General features: G+C 34.6%; 1 protein-coding gene across 6 annotated transcripts in view; it reads left to right on the forward strand.

Annotated features, from left to right (window-relative positions):
* Positions 1–14,086, forward strand: part of VPS54 (VPS54, GARP complex subunit) — a 122,102-nt gene that overhangs the window by 50,666 nt on the left and 57,350 nt on the right. For all 6 annotated transcript variants that reach the window (XR_002342640.1, XR_002342639.1, XM_021087458.1 and 3 more), the window contains exons 6-7: positions 5,105–5,236; positions 9,418–9,803. Coding sequence is in view for 4 of the 6 variants with exons in the window: in XM_021087458.1 (XP_020943117.1) it covers positions 5,105–5,236; positions 9,418–9,803 (518 nt within the window). In the remaining 2 variants the exon portion in view is untranslated. The remainder of the gene's footprint in view (positions 1–5,104; positions 5,237–9,417; positions 9,804–14,086) is intronic.

The following is a 14,086-nucleotide window of genomic DNA, read 5'->3' on the forward strand; positions in this document are numbered from 1 at the left end:
AAAAATTAATAAAACCAAGAGCTGGTTCTTTCAAAGGGTAAAAAATTTGACAAATCTCTGGCTAGGCTCACCAGGAAGAGGAGAGAAAGAACTCAAAATAAGAAATGAAAAAGCAGAAATCTCAACAGATACTGCAGAAATACAAAAAACCGTAGGAGAATACTATCGACAATTATATGCTAACAAATTTGACAACCTGGAAGAAATGGACAACTTTCTAGAGACATACAGCCTGCCAAAACTAAATCAAGAAGAAATAGATCAATTGAAGAGACCCATCACTAGAAATGAAATTGAATATGTGATAAAAACACTCCCTACACACAAAAGTCTAGGACCAGATGGCTTCACAGGCAAATTCTACCAAACATGCAAAGAAGAATTTACACCCATCCTTAAACTTTTCCAAAAGATTGAAGAAGGAAAAAGCCCAAAGACATTCTATGAAGCCACCATCAATCACCCTACTACCAAAACCAGACAAAGATACTACCAAAAAAAAAATTATAGACCAATATTCTTGATGAATATAGATGCAAAAATTCTCAGCAAAATTTTAGCCTACCAAATCCAACAATATATGAAAAAGATCATACACCATAACCAAGTGGGATTCATGCTAAGTTCACCAGAATGGTTCAACATATGCACATCAATAAAATAAACCAAATTAACAAAAGAAGAGTAAAAAAACCACATGATCATCTCAATAGAGGATGCAGAAAAAGCACTTGACAAAATCCAACATCCATTCACAATAAAAACTTACTAAAGTGGGTATAGAGGGAGCATAATATAATAAAAGCCATTTATCACAGACCCACAGTCAATATAATATTCACCGGAGAAACACTGAAATGAAAGCCTTCCCACTAAAATCTGGAACAAGACAAGGATGCCCACTCTCACCCCTTTTATTTAACATAGTATTGTAAGTCCTAGCCATAGCAATCAGACAAACAGAAGAAATACAAGGTATCCAAATTGGAAGAGAAGAGGTAAAATTGTCACTGTATGCAGATGGCATGATACTATATATAGAAAACTCTAAGGATTCCACACAGAAAATACTCAAACTGATCAATAAATTTAGCAGAATAGCGGTAAGTAAGATTAACATTCAGAGACTGGCTGCATTTCTGTATACTAACAATGAAATATTAGAAAAGGAATACAGAAATACAGTATCTTTTGAAATCACACCCCCAAAAATCAAATACCTGGGAATAAACCAGATCAAGAAGGTGAAAGACTTATTTGCTGAGAACTATAAAACATTAATCAAGGAAATCAAAGAGAATTCAAAGAAATGGAAAGATATTCCATGCTTCTGGATTGGAAGAATTAATATCATTAAAATGGCCATACTTCCCAAAGCAGTCTCCAGATTCAGTGCAGTCCCTATCAAATCACTCATGCATTTTTCACAGAACTAGAACAAATAATCCAAAAATTTATATTGAACCATAAAAGACCCAGAATTGCCAAAGCAATCCTGAGGAACAAAAACCAAGCAGGAGGCATCACTCTTCCAGATTTAAGACAAATATTCAAAGCTACAGTAATCAAGACAGTGTGGTACTGGTACCAAAACAGACATGCAGACCAGTGGAACAGAATAGAGAACCCAGAAATAAACCCAGGCACCTACGATCAATTAATCTTTGACAAAGGATGCAAGAATGTAGAATGGGAAAGACAGTCTCTTCCGTAAATGGTGCTGGGAAAAGAGACTTTCATGTAAATCAGTGAAACCAGAGCACACCCTCACACCGTGTCCAAAAATGAACTCAAAATTGCTTAAAGAATTAAACATAAGGCAAGACTCCATAAAACTCCTAAAGGAGAACATAAGCAGAACATTCTGTGACATCAACCATACCAATGTTTTCTTATGTTGGTCTCCCAAAGCAATAGAAGTAAAAACAAAAGTAAACCAGTGGGACCTAATCACACTTCAAGCATTTGCACACCGAATAAACCAAAAAACAAAACCAAAAAGACACCCTAAGGAATGGGGAAAAAAATTGTTTGAAATGCTGCAACCAACAAGGGCTTAATCTCCAAAACATACAAACCACTCATACAACTCAACAGCAAAAAAAACAAACAATCCAATTGAAAAATGGGCAGAAGACCTGAACAGACATTTCTACAAGGAAGACATACAGATGGGCAGCAGGCACATGAAAAAATGATCAATATCACTGATCATTAGAGAAATGCAAATGAAAAGTACAATGAGGTACCACTTTACAGTGGTCAGAATTGCCATCATTACTAAGTCTACAAATAACAAATTCTGGAGAGGGTGTGGAGAAAAGGGAGCCCTCCTTCATTGTTGGTGGGAATGTAAATTGCTTATGCTCACTATGGAAAACAGTATGAAGTTACCTGGAAAACTAATATATATATGATTTATCAGTCCCACTCTTGGGCATATATCCAGACAAAACTTGAATTTAAAAAGGTACATGCACTCCTGTGTTCATTGCAGCATTGTTTACAATAGCCAAGACATGGAAACAACCTAAATATCCATTGATAGATGAATGGATTAAGATGTGGTACATACACACACTGGAATATTACTTAGCCATAAAAAAACCAAATTAATGCCATTTGCAGCAACGTGGTTGGTACTAGAGACTCATACTAAGTGAAGTCAGAAAGAGAAAGACAAATACCTTATGATATTACTTATATCTGGGATCATATATGGCATAAATGAACCTGTCTATAGAAAAGACCAAACTCATGGCCATAGAAAACAGACTTGTGATTGCCAAGTGGTGGGGGGGAGGAGTGGGATTTTGGGCTTGGTAGATGCAAAGTATTGCATGTGGAGTGGATAACCAATGAGATCCTGCTGTAGAGCACAGAGAACTCTATCTGATCACTTGTGATGGAACATCATGGAGGATAATGTGAGGAAAAGAATGGTATATATATGTATAACTGGGTCACTTTGCTGCACAGCAGAAATTGACAGAACATTGTAAATCAATTACAATATATATATATATTTTTTTGTCTTTTTGCCTTTTCTAGGGTCGCTCCTATGGCATATGGAGGTTCCCAGGCTTGGGGACTAATTGGAACTGTAGCTGCCAGTCTACAGCAGAGCCACAGCAACTTGGGATCTGAGCTGCATCTGTGACCTACACCACAGCTCACGGCAGTGCCGGATCCTTAACCCACTGGAGCAAGGCCAGGGATCAAATCCGCAACCTCATGGTTCCTAGTTGGATTCGTTAACCACTGAGCCACAATGGGAACTCCAAAAAATTTTTTTTTTTTTTGGTCTTTTTTTTTGCTATTTCTTTGGGCCGCTCCCGTGGCATATGGAGGTTCCCAGGCTAGGGGTTGAATCAGAGCTGTAGCTGCCAGCCTACGCCAGAGCCACAGCAACACGGGATCCGAGCCGTGTCTGCAACCTACACCACAGCTCAGGGCAACGCCGGATCGTTAACCCACTGAGCAAGGGCAGGGATCGAACCCGCAACCTCATGGTTCCTAGTCGGATTCGTTAACCACTGCGCCACGACAGGAACTCCTCCAAAATTTTTTTAAAAATAAAAATAAAATTATTTGATTCCTACAAAATAAAATTCAGACTCTGTCATGAAAGGCTGTTAATTATTCATTCCATCATAGTCACACTCTTGCATACTGAGCTTTACACATTCTTACTTCAACCAGATCTTTTTGTTGACTCCGTGCTTTACTTGCACTCTTTCTTTAGCCGGGAAGATTTTTCTCCCCCTATCTCCCATATCTAATCCTTTACAATTTTTTGTTTCAGTGGCAATTTTACATGCATACACTTCTCCCTAAATGAAAATCTTTGGTGCCTTAGCCAAACCAATAGCATTTTATTTAGACCCTTGCCTTCCCTTTTAAGGCATCTTTCACTCTTCCCCTTAAAAAAAAAATATATATGTTTTATCACATCCCTTGGGCTAAAGATCTTTGAAATTAGGACTTCTGAAGTAAATTTGCACATTTAGTGCCTAGCATACGAGTAAATCATAGACACTCTGTAAACATTTATTCAATTAGTCAATACTTTTATTTATACTAAAGGGACTAGAAAATACACTGATGTCCTGAGTTAGGTTTCCCTGTCACATCCATATTAATTGTTGGATATAAGTCATATGAATCAGTGAATATAATATATAGAAATTCATTAAGAAGTTCATTAAGCCATGTTTCAGGCCTTATTCTATGTACTGGAATACAGAAATTTATAATCTATAAATCCAGTTTTATAGGAACATGGTCTCTAGGGGAGATATCTTTATTAAATAAATAATATTTGTGAAATATAGGATAAATAAAACTCTATGCTATTCTAGGGAGTTTGGTCTGTGGGTCATGGGAATCTATTGAGAGATTTAAACTGAGAAATTAATTCAGGTATACTTGTATTTTAAAGGTACATCTGACAACAATGTAGAAGATAGATTGGGGAAGGACATCAATAAGTAGCCATTTGCTATAATGCAGAGGTAATGAGGAGCTGCAGAAATGCTATGGAGATTGAGAGGAGATTTGAGTGACACTGAGGAAATGTTAAGCTTAGGACTTGGTGCCCAGATGGATGTGTTATGCAAGGGAAAGGAATAGTCCCTTTATAAAATGCAGTGTGGTTTTAAAATTTAGTGTAGGTCTAATCTAAAAAAGTAATTTTCAAAGAATTTTGAATAGGAGAAAATAGAAATATAGGTATAGAGACACTGATGTTTGATATTTTCATAAACAATCAGTGGGAAATAATATGGAAATTTTAGGATAAGGATGATATCTCTAATCTGCCCAGTTGGACTGCATTAGTGCATTTGATTGAGTAGTAATGGAATGATAATTTCCATTGGTAAAGGCAAAAAAAAAAAAAATGTTTTTTTTCTTTCATGAGCATTTTTACCTTGATAAAAAACATTTATACATTTTTCTTATAACTCAACCTGTTATTACTTGCTTTTTCCATATATGCCTGAGATCCAAGTTAATTATCGTTTAATGATCTTACGATGTTAGAAGGAATAATAGCTGTAATGAAGATGTTTATCTAACTGAAGGAAATGCATTTTCTTAATAGATTTTTATGAAACCAGATTTTGCCTTGGATGATTCCTTAACTTTTAATTCAGTTTTACCATGGTCTCATTTTAATACTGCTGGTGGAAAAGGAAATCGTGATGCAGCTTCCTCAAAGTTGCTACAAGAAAAGGTAATTTCTTTTTTACTTAGTCCATGTGCTATTTCTGTGGGTTCTGATTTATTTATTTAGTAGGCTTTACTTCTTTTAATTTCATCTTTATTGTTACTGATAATTAGAAGTCTTCAAATTTAGACTGAAAAAATAATAGCATTTTGCAATACAAGTGTGCTGTTGAAAAAGGAAAAGTTTATTGAGTGCTTCTTATCTGAAATAGCAGTTGATGGAATTTCAGTTGAAATGATACATTAGATAACATAATTAGTTGTTTTACATTTATTCCAAACAGCATGTTAAGAAAATCAGCTTCTCTTGAGGTACTGTTTTTCCTCATTTTCACATAGCAATGATGATTATTTTGAAGCAAAAATATCATAGTTAAAAAATATAGTATTCCTTTAGCTTTGCAGAGCCTAGTCATTTTCAAACCTTTAATGTTCTTTAGTTCAGAAGTTAACATCTTGAAAGTCGTTTAACATGTAAAACTAAACATCTCTTAACTCACATATCAGGAATCTTTTAAAAGTTGAATACGAAATAAAGACCTTTGATCTCTGTTCTTTCTCAGCCCTCAGTTTAGAGTTTTTCTAAAACTGACTGTGGTTCCTAAACTGAGATGAAAGCATTTTATTTTAGTCTATTGACAGTTCTTGGCAGTCTGACAGCTTGTCTCAGGTAAGCTTTTCAGTGAGTTATATCCAGTCCTCCTCAGCAACTGAAGAAAGGGCTAGCTTAGGGAGGAGCGGAAAAGAAATGTGGGAAAAGAATCATGAGTTGAAAATCAGTTGAAAATGAAAATGAACTCACTTTTTCTTTTGGCAGCATTTTTACCTATAAAGGTTTTCCTTGAGTAAGAATAAATTTATAAACCTGATGAAAATTATGGATTTATGGACACAGGCTCACTCTCAGACTGCTTTTTTATATTCCAAGTATATGCCCTGGTAGAATAATACCTTAAAAGAGAAAAACAACAAAACCCAATAAAAATCTCACCAATCTATACAAATACTTCTAGGAATACTTTAAAAAATTGTTCCCTTTATAGAATTTTAATAGGAAATGAATTGTGAAAATACTATGCCTTTGAAAAGAATAGATCAATGGAATATTGGTAAGTTGCAAAAATCTTTGAAATTCAAATGAAATAATTTTCTCACACTAAATGGTTAAAGTGGCTAGCGTAATGGAATTTTTCTTTTTTTCTTTTAAAGTTTGTCTCCTCATTCTGTTCTATTAGAAAAGAAATGGAAGACAGGATCCCAAGAGAATACTTTCAAACTCACTATGTGATTGACAATAGCTGTTTTATCTGGCTAACTCTAAGGAGGTGTTGCGCCAGCCAGGACTAGAGAAGTTTGTATTCTGTTGCAGTGCTTGCAGTGAGAAGCCAGTTTGCTCTAGAATGTACATCATTGCACTATTTCCTTCATAAGAAAGTCTTTCTATGAAAAAGTGATACAAGGATTTAGTGATGTAGTCAATTTACTTTCCAACAAAATTCCTCATTTTATCATGCATATGTTAAACAGTTTACAAATTTGCAGCAGCATATATACTATTTTCTGAGTAGCACTGTCCTAAAGGAGTTACCTGTTCTCCATTTTCTGGAAATTGAGTCCACTTTGGCTTGTGATATACGCAAATACCTTTGTCCCCATGTTGCTTTTAATGTAAAACAGTTGCTGAAGAATAAAAGTAAGGAGTTCCTGCTGTGGTGCAGAGAGTTAATGATCTGGCTTGTCTCTGTGGAGGTTTGATCCCTCGCCCAGGAACTTCTATATGCTGCAGGGGCAGCTGATAATAGGTTGTTGAAGGAGACTTATTGAAGAATTGCATGATTCTGCATGGTTTTTTGTTTTTGTTTTTGTCTTTTTGCCTTTTCTAGGGCTGCTCCTGCGGCATATAGAGGTTCCCAGGCTAGGGGTCTAATTGGAGCTGTGGCCACTGGCCTATGCCACAGCCACAGCAATATCAGATCCAAGCCGCGTCTGCGACCTACACCACAGCTCATGACAACGCTGGATCCTTAACCCACTGATCAAGGCCAGGGATCAAACTCGAAACCTCATGGTTTCTAGTAGGATTCCTTAACCACTGAGCTACGATGGGAACTCCAGATTCTGCATGGTTTTAAGGAAACAGGGTTGGTGACCAAATAATCTTCTAATCTTATGAGTCCTAAATGTTGAAAGCTCATTAACCCTTTACCAGTACTAATTCTCCTGAGATATTCAGAGATGAAGCTTAAAGTTTGAGCTCTAGGTTGAAGAATCTGTAAGTAAAAAAGTGAGAGAAAAATGGAAAGATAATGTAGCCAAAAAAGGCATACAGTTAGGAAGACAACTCAAGTTTTAGAAGTCCATATTTGAAATTAGAGAGCATTTAAAATTTTTTAAATTTACTTTTAATTTTTTAAAAATCAAAGTATAGTTGATTTACAGTATCATGCCAGTTTCTGCTGTACATCAAAGTGACCCAGTTTGTGTATGTGTGTGTGTGTGTGTGTATAGTTCCTTTCTTTATATTATCTTCCTTCATGGTCTATCCCAAGAGACTGGATATAGTTTCCTGTGATAAACAGTAGGACCTCATTGCATATCCATACTAAATATAATAGTTTGCATCTACTAACCCCAAATTCCCAGTCCATTCCCCTCCCCTTCTTCCCCCACAACCACAAATCTGTTCTCTATGTTGAGTCTGTTTCTCTTTTGTAGATAGGTTCATTTATGCCATACTTTATATTGCACATGTGAGTGGTATTATATGGTATTTGTCTTTCTGACTTACTTCACTTAGTATGACTATCTCGTTGCTTTTTTTTCCCCCTTTTTTGGTGCTCTGCAGCATATGGAATTCCTAGGTCAGGGATCAGAACTGAGCCACAGTTGTGACCTATGCCACAGTTGTGACGATGTCAGATCCTTAACCCATTGTGCCAGTCCGGGGATCAAATCTGCATCCCAGTGCTCCAGAGATACCACTGGTCCCACTGTGCCATAGCAGGAACTCTTACTTTGTTCTTTTTTATGGCTGAGTAGTATTCCATTGTATATATGTATCACATCTTCTTAGTCCATTCATCTGTGGATGGACATTTAGGTTGCTTCTATGTCTTGATTATTTTGAATAGTGCTTCCATGAACATACAGGTCGTGTAGCTTTTTAAATTGTAGTTTTGTCCAGATATATGCCTGGAATGGGATTTCTGGATCATATGGTAGTTCTATATTTAGTTTAGAGAACATTTTTAATATATGTTACTCTAGGCATTTTTTTGGTAATGTTACAGATTAAATATGAATAATTTTTTCAGGCTTTTGTCAGCCTTTTAAAAGGGAGACCCTTCAGAAATAAACTGAGTTTTATAATTTGATAAAAGAATAATTGTTGAAATGTAAAATTAGCAGCCTTTGGAAAAAAATGATCCAAATGAATTCTAGTGCTTTATCTATAACTTGTGGCTGGATCACCAGTCTTTCATGAATTCTTTAGCATTTTGAGGCAGCATGGTTAAGTAGAAAGAACTTCAGTTTTTTAGTTAGACAGACCTGAGTTCAAATTTTAGTTTTGCCACTTACTAACCATATGACTTTATTTAAGTTTTTTTTTTTTAATGTTTCTGAGCCTCAGTTTCCTCATCTGGAAAATGAAAATAATATGATACCTGTTTTCCAAGATTGTTAAAATTAGTGTGTGTGTGTGTGTATGTGTGTGTATATGTAATATCAGAACCTAATACATAGAGGAAGCCAATAAATGGAAGCTATAATCATCTTTCAGATAAGTGATATTGGTAATGGCGGTGATGTGTAGGGGCTAAGGACATCGATTATTCTCATATATTGGAGCTTCTAAAACTAGATTATAATCTGAGGTGACTTTGGGTTACTCTTACTTTCTAGAACGAAATTAGTGTTAGAGGGAGGTAATGGTAGGAGAGAGGAAGAAGGTGAATCACCTTTTATGCTTTTGTCTTACTTTTTTTGATCTTTGGCTCTTTTGTTTATCTCCCTTCCATTTTTTATGCCTTGGATCAAGGATCACATAATCAAACAGTTCACACAGTGGGACTTTAAGTATATATAGTACATGTAGAAATATTGTATCATTTTCAGAAAGTATTTGGATAGTTAAGGAAAATATACTTATAATGCTCTATGGTTTTTTTTTTTTTCTTCCCTCCCAAGCTGAGCCATTATCTGGATATTGTGGAAGTAAACATTGCTCACCAGATCTCTCTACGTTCAGAAGCATTTTTTCATGCAATGACCTCTCAACATGAATTGCAGGACTACCTCAAGAAAACTTCCCAGGCTGTAAAAATGCTTCGAGATAAAATTGCACAGATTGATAAAGTAATGTGTGAAGGATCACTACACATTTTAAGACTGGCACTTACCAGAAATAATTGTGTTAAAGTATACAATAAACTGAAGTTAATGGCCACTGTACACCAGACTCAGCCTACAGTACAGGTATTGTTATCTACTTCTGAATTTGTTGGAGCATTGGACTTAATAGCAACAACGCAAGAGGTTCTACAGCAAGAACTTCAGGGCATTCACAGCTTCCGGTATGTCCATTAAGTAAGCCATTAGAAATAATGTTAGAAATTTTTAAGGATAAATTATCATGTGTAATGTTAGCTGAAAAAATATAAATATATTTAAAATTAATATGGGTATTTTTTCTTCCAGATTGAGCTGTTTAACAACATTATCATCTTAATATTTTAGTCTTATATAAAACAAACAAAAACTATGAACATTAATATTTACAGAGACATTTGAATGAAGAAATAAAATTAAATTTTCTAGTAGATGAAATCAATGAATGGCCAGTTACAACTTCGAAATGTTGAAATAATTTTGTGTCAAGATAGTATAGATCAAGATGGAGTAAGGAACACCAGTATATCTAAAAATTAAGTTCATTTAAAAAGCCCTTGGATAAGTTTTAAGTTAGGTAACTATTAAAATTCATTTCTGATTTGCAGTCTGTTTATGACATTGCAAAAAATTCCACGGGTGATGGAAAAGACCCAGGTTCTTCTAAGTTTTTATTTTGAAAATGCTTTTAAGTTTAAGGTTTTAGCTGTTTTCTGTGAAATCATGCTAAATGTTTAATTTATAGATTAGACCAGTTGCAAGCCATCAGTTTCATTTAGTTAAGCCGGCTGGCAGTGTCTTTGTTGGAGTTCCTATTTGCTGAGAAACTTATCTAAACCTAAAACTACTGAGTGACTACAAAGAAGTTTTGTGGAAGATATGCTCTGTAACTTAATAGTTACTTATTATTCTGGAAAAGTTATCTTCAGTATAAGTTCATTTTAATTGAATTATAAATTCTTATTGACTAGGGATGTGTAATTGGAATACTTATTTAGAAGGAATTTTATAAAATTTCGCCCAAATTTAATTATGCAAACAAATAATTTATTCAAGAAATGGTTATTGATCACCTATTACATGACAGACACCAGGCAGAATACTGGGAATATAGCCATGAACACAGCAGAGATGCTTTCTGCTGTGATTGTTTCTACAATTTATTTGGCAAGAGGGAGATGAAAATTACTGGACAGTTATGACATCATGCAGTACAATATGATGATAAATATATAAATTGTTTTGGAGACTAACCTTAGGGAAAGAACCTAATCCAGATTTGGATGTTCCTAGAAAAAGCTTGAATTACAAATCTGCTTCATTGTCTTTTGAAAGCTGTAATTCGACCTCTTTTCCCATAAAAACATACATGGTTGGACCTTCTTTTCCATAAAAATATACATGTACATAAAATTTTACAATCAGTTTTGGGTGGTTTGTAGTCCTTTGAAGCCTACTTTGGATTTCCCAGCATGGACCTATGATGACTAAATGATTTTTAGTTTCCCTTTTACTTCTGAAGTTTTAAATATTTCTCTTTTTTTGAATGTATATAGAGTTTATTTTAAAAATAAATAATGTTAATTTTTTCAGTATTTTAGCAGAATGGACTTCTGTAATGACAAAAGCTGTGTTTTTCATTTATCACTACTATGTAATATGTTGATAAATATTGTGAACTGATTCTACAAAGTATAGTGCTTTATTCTACAGAGAAATAGAAACAAAGATTAAATGCTTGATTGCTAAATACAAGTGCTGTTCTAATTTACCCCAAAGGTCATGTAGTTTACCCCAAAAGTCATGTAGTTTATTTTATTTTACTTCATCTTCCTGACTCATAAGTTTATGTGCAATAGTATTGGAGAAAAGTCTAGTTATCCAAAGATAATCTGGAAAATATTTAAGACAGTATTGGGTATTATTCTCTGTAGATTATGATGCATTGGAAGGCAGAATGAAAATTTTATAATCTTGTAATCATCTTGAGTTCAAGGAATGGTTTACCTTTATTTTCAACTTTTTTTTGTTTGAAACTCAAAGGATAAAATATTCATTATTAAAAAAGTATATAACATATTTAAAAGACTTTGAGATAGTCTGTCTTCATTTTGCTCAAACGTCTTTTATACCAGTATTTTTTTAAGAACCCATACGTTTTTAAAGAGTGTTTATTTTTCATGTAAAATATGAATATATTTGAACCTTGGTATCTTGCAGGCTTGATATAAAAAAGATTGTTACTTTGAAATTTAGGGATATAGTGTTGTTACTTGCTCTTTCTCATGGTGAAGATTTATGTAGAAACTCAGTATTCACCACTGTGAATTGAATCATTTAACCATTCAGAGTTTAATAGCTACAGCTCATTATGATTTTGTTGATAAGATGCCACCTTGGGATTCCAATTAAGAGATTTATTATTGGAAGTATCAAAAGGTGTTTAACATTGTCTTTGATCCTGATATAATCTCTCATAACTTAATTTTCAAAATATTATAAGAAAACATCCACATTGCATGTTCTCAGATGAAGGCGAAACAATAGACTTTCTGCTATTTGATGAAATTAGTACTACTATGGAGTTTATCGATGTGCAAGTTTCTCTGATAAAAGCAACACAAAGGTCATTGTAGTGAAACTACAGCTTAGTAGAAGATCTGAATTTGTGTAAGAATTGAGGCATATTAAAATATTGGACGTGTTCCGATTTTTAGCTGGATATATGGACTTAGTTGCTTTTTCAGTAGATTTATTTTACTACTCTAAATTATTATATGTGATTATTAGGATGCAGACTTTTGGCGTTCCTGTCGTGGCTTAGTGCTTAACGAACCCAGCTAGTATCCAAGAAGACAAGGGTTTGATCCCTGGTCTTGCTCAGTTAAGGATCCGGCATTGCTGTGAGCTATGGTGTAGGTCGCAGACGCAGCTAGGATTCCTTGTTGCCTTGGCTGTGGTGTAGGCTGGCAGCTAAAGCTCTGATTTGACCCCTAGCCTGACAACTTCCATATGCTGCAGGTGTAGCCCTAAAAAGAAAAAAATAAAATGATACAAGCTTTTTAAATGAACTGTAAGCTAAGTTATCTATTAAATATTTTTGGTAAGGTTAATAATAATGTACAGGCCTGTATAATTACATCTATTTTTTTTTTTTTTTTTTTTTGGCTTTTTTCTAGGGCCACACCTGAGCCATACGGAATTTCCCAGGCTCTAGGAGTCAAATTGGAGCTGCTGTGCCACAACCACAGCAACGTGGGATCTGAGCCTTGTCTGCAACCTACACCACAGTTCATGGCAATGGCGGATCCTTAACCCACTGAGTGAGGCCAGGGATCAAACCTGCATGGATGCTAGTTGGAATCGTTTCTGCTGAGCCACAATAGGAACTTCTGTATCTATTTTTAAAGTAGTTAAAATACTTAAAAAACAGCAAGAATGAATAGGAAATGAAATATATTTATGTATATTTCCTTATATATATTTGAAGTATTAGGTTTTTTGCTGTTTTTATTTTTTGATGTTCATGTTGTCTTTTGTAGGAACCTCCTCAAGTCCTTTAGATATGATTCTATGAGTGGTCATTGATAGTTTTCTTATTTTGTGTTATGATTGGATATTTATATTATACATTTTCTGCCCCAGACTTGTAATGCTGTTTCTCTAAGGAGTCCTGGTTTCTTTTAGTAGGAAGTGGTATTTAAAAATTACAGCCTAGGTACGAGAGGTGTTTCCTGCTACTGGATTCGTTATGATCCCTAGGCCTTTTCGGTGGACAGAGTTAGAAAATAATTTTCCCTTTTTAAAGAAAAAAAATATGAGCTTGTATTGATAGTTCCAATTTAAATTCAGGACTGTAGAGTTTTTACTTGAGTTTTTACTGCAGTTTTACATATGTAATACCTTTGAAACAGGCTGAAAACTGTGGTTCCTAATGACGCCAACATAATTACTCATTGGTTTTAGCCAAGAGTATGTATAGGACACTCTCAGAACTAGCAATGCTGCTACTGCAGATGTGTAGGATTTCTTTCTCTTCCTTTTCCCCGAGATGAACAGCTAAAGTACTATGTTTAAAAGTCACTTGAAATAATTCCTATTTGTGTAGATTTGCCAGCAGTTTGATACATACATAGTTAATTTGTTTCACTTGCTTTTGATATTTGAAGATTGACTTTAAAAATGTAGTGTTGTTTTACAACTATGTTAAGTAGGTTCATGGTTCCAAAGTCAAATCTATGAAACAAAAAGTATTCAGAGAAATTTAACTTCTATCTTGGTCCCTCTTTTCCCTGCTTACTTACTCCTGTAAGTCACCATTTTAAAAAGTTTTAGTTTATATTTATTTATCCATCTCTCTACCCCTTATCTTAGATAAGTATAATGTACATGCTTTTTTACCACTTTGCTGTTTTTACCTTGCAGCAAATCCTGTAGCTTATACTAAAGTATGCATTCTTAATGGGGA

The sequence above is a fragment of the Sus scrofa genome, chromosome 3, assembly GCF_000003025.6.
Source record: "Sus scrofa isolate TJ Tabasco breed Duroc chromosome 3, Sscrofa11.1, whole genome shotgun sequence".
NCBI classification, from domain to species: Eukaryota; Metazoa; Chordata; class Mammalia; order Artiodactyla; family Suidae; genus Sus; species Sus scrofa.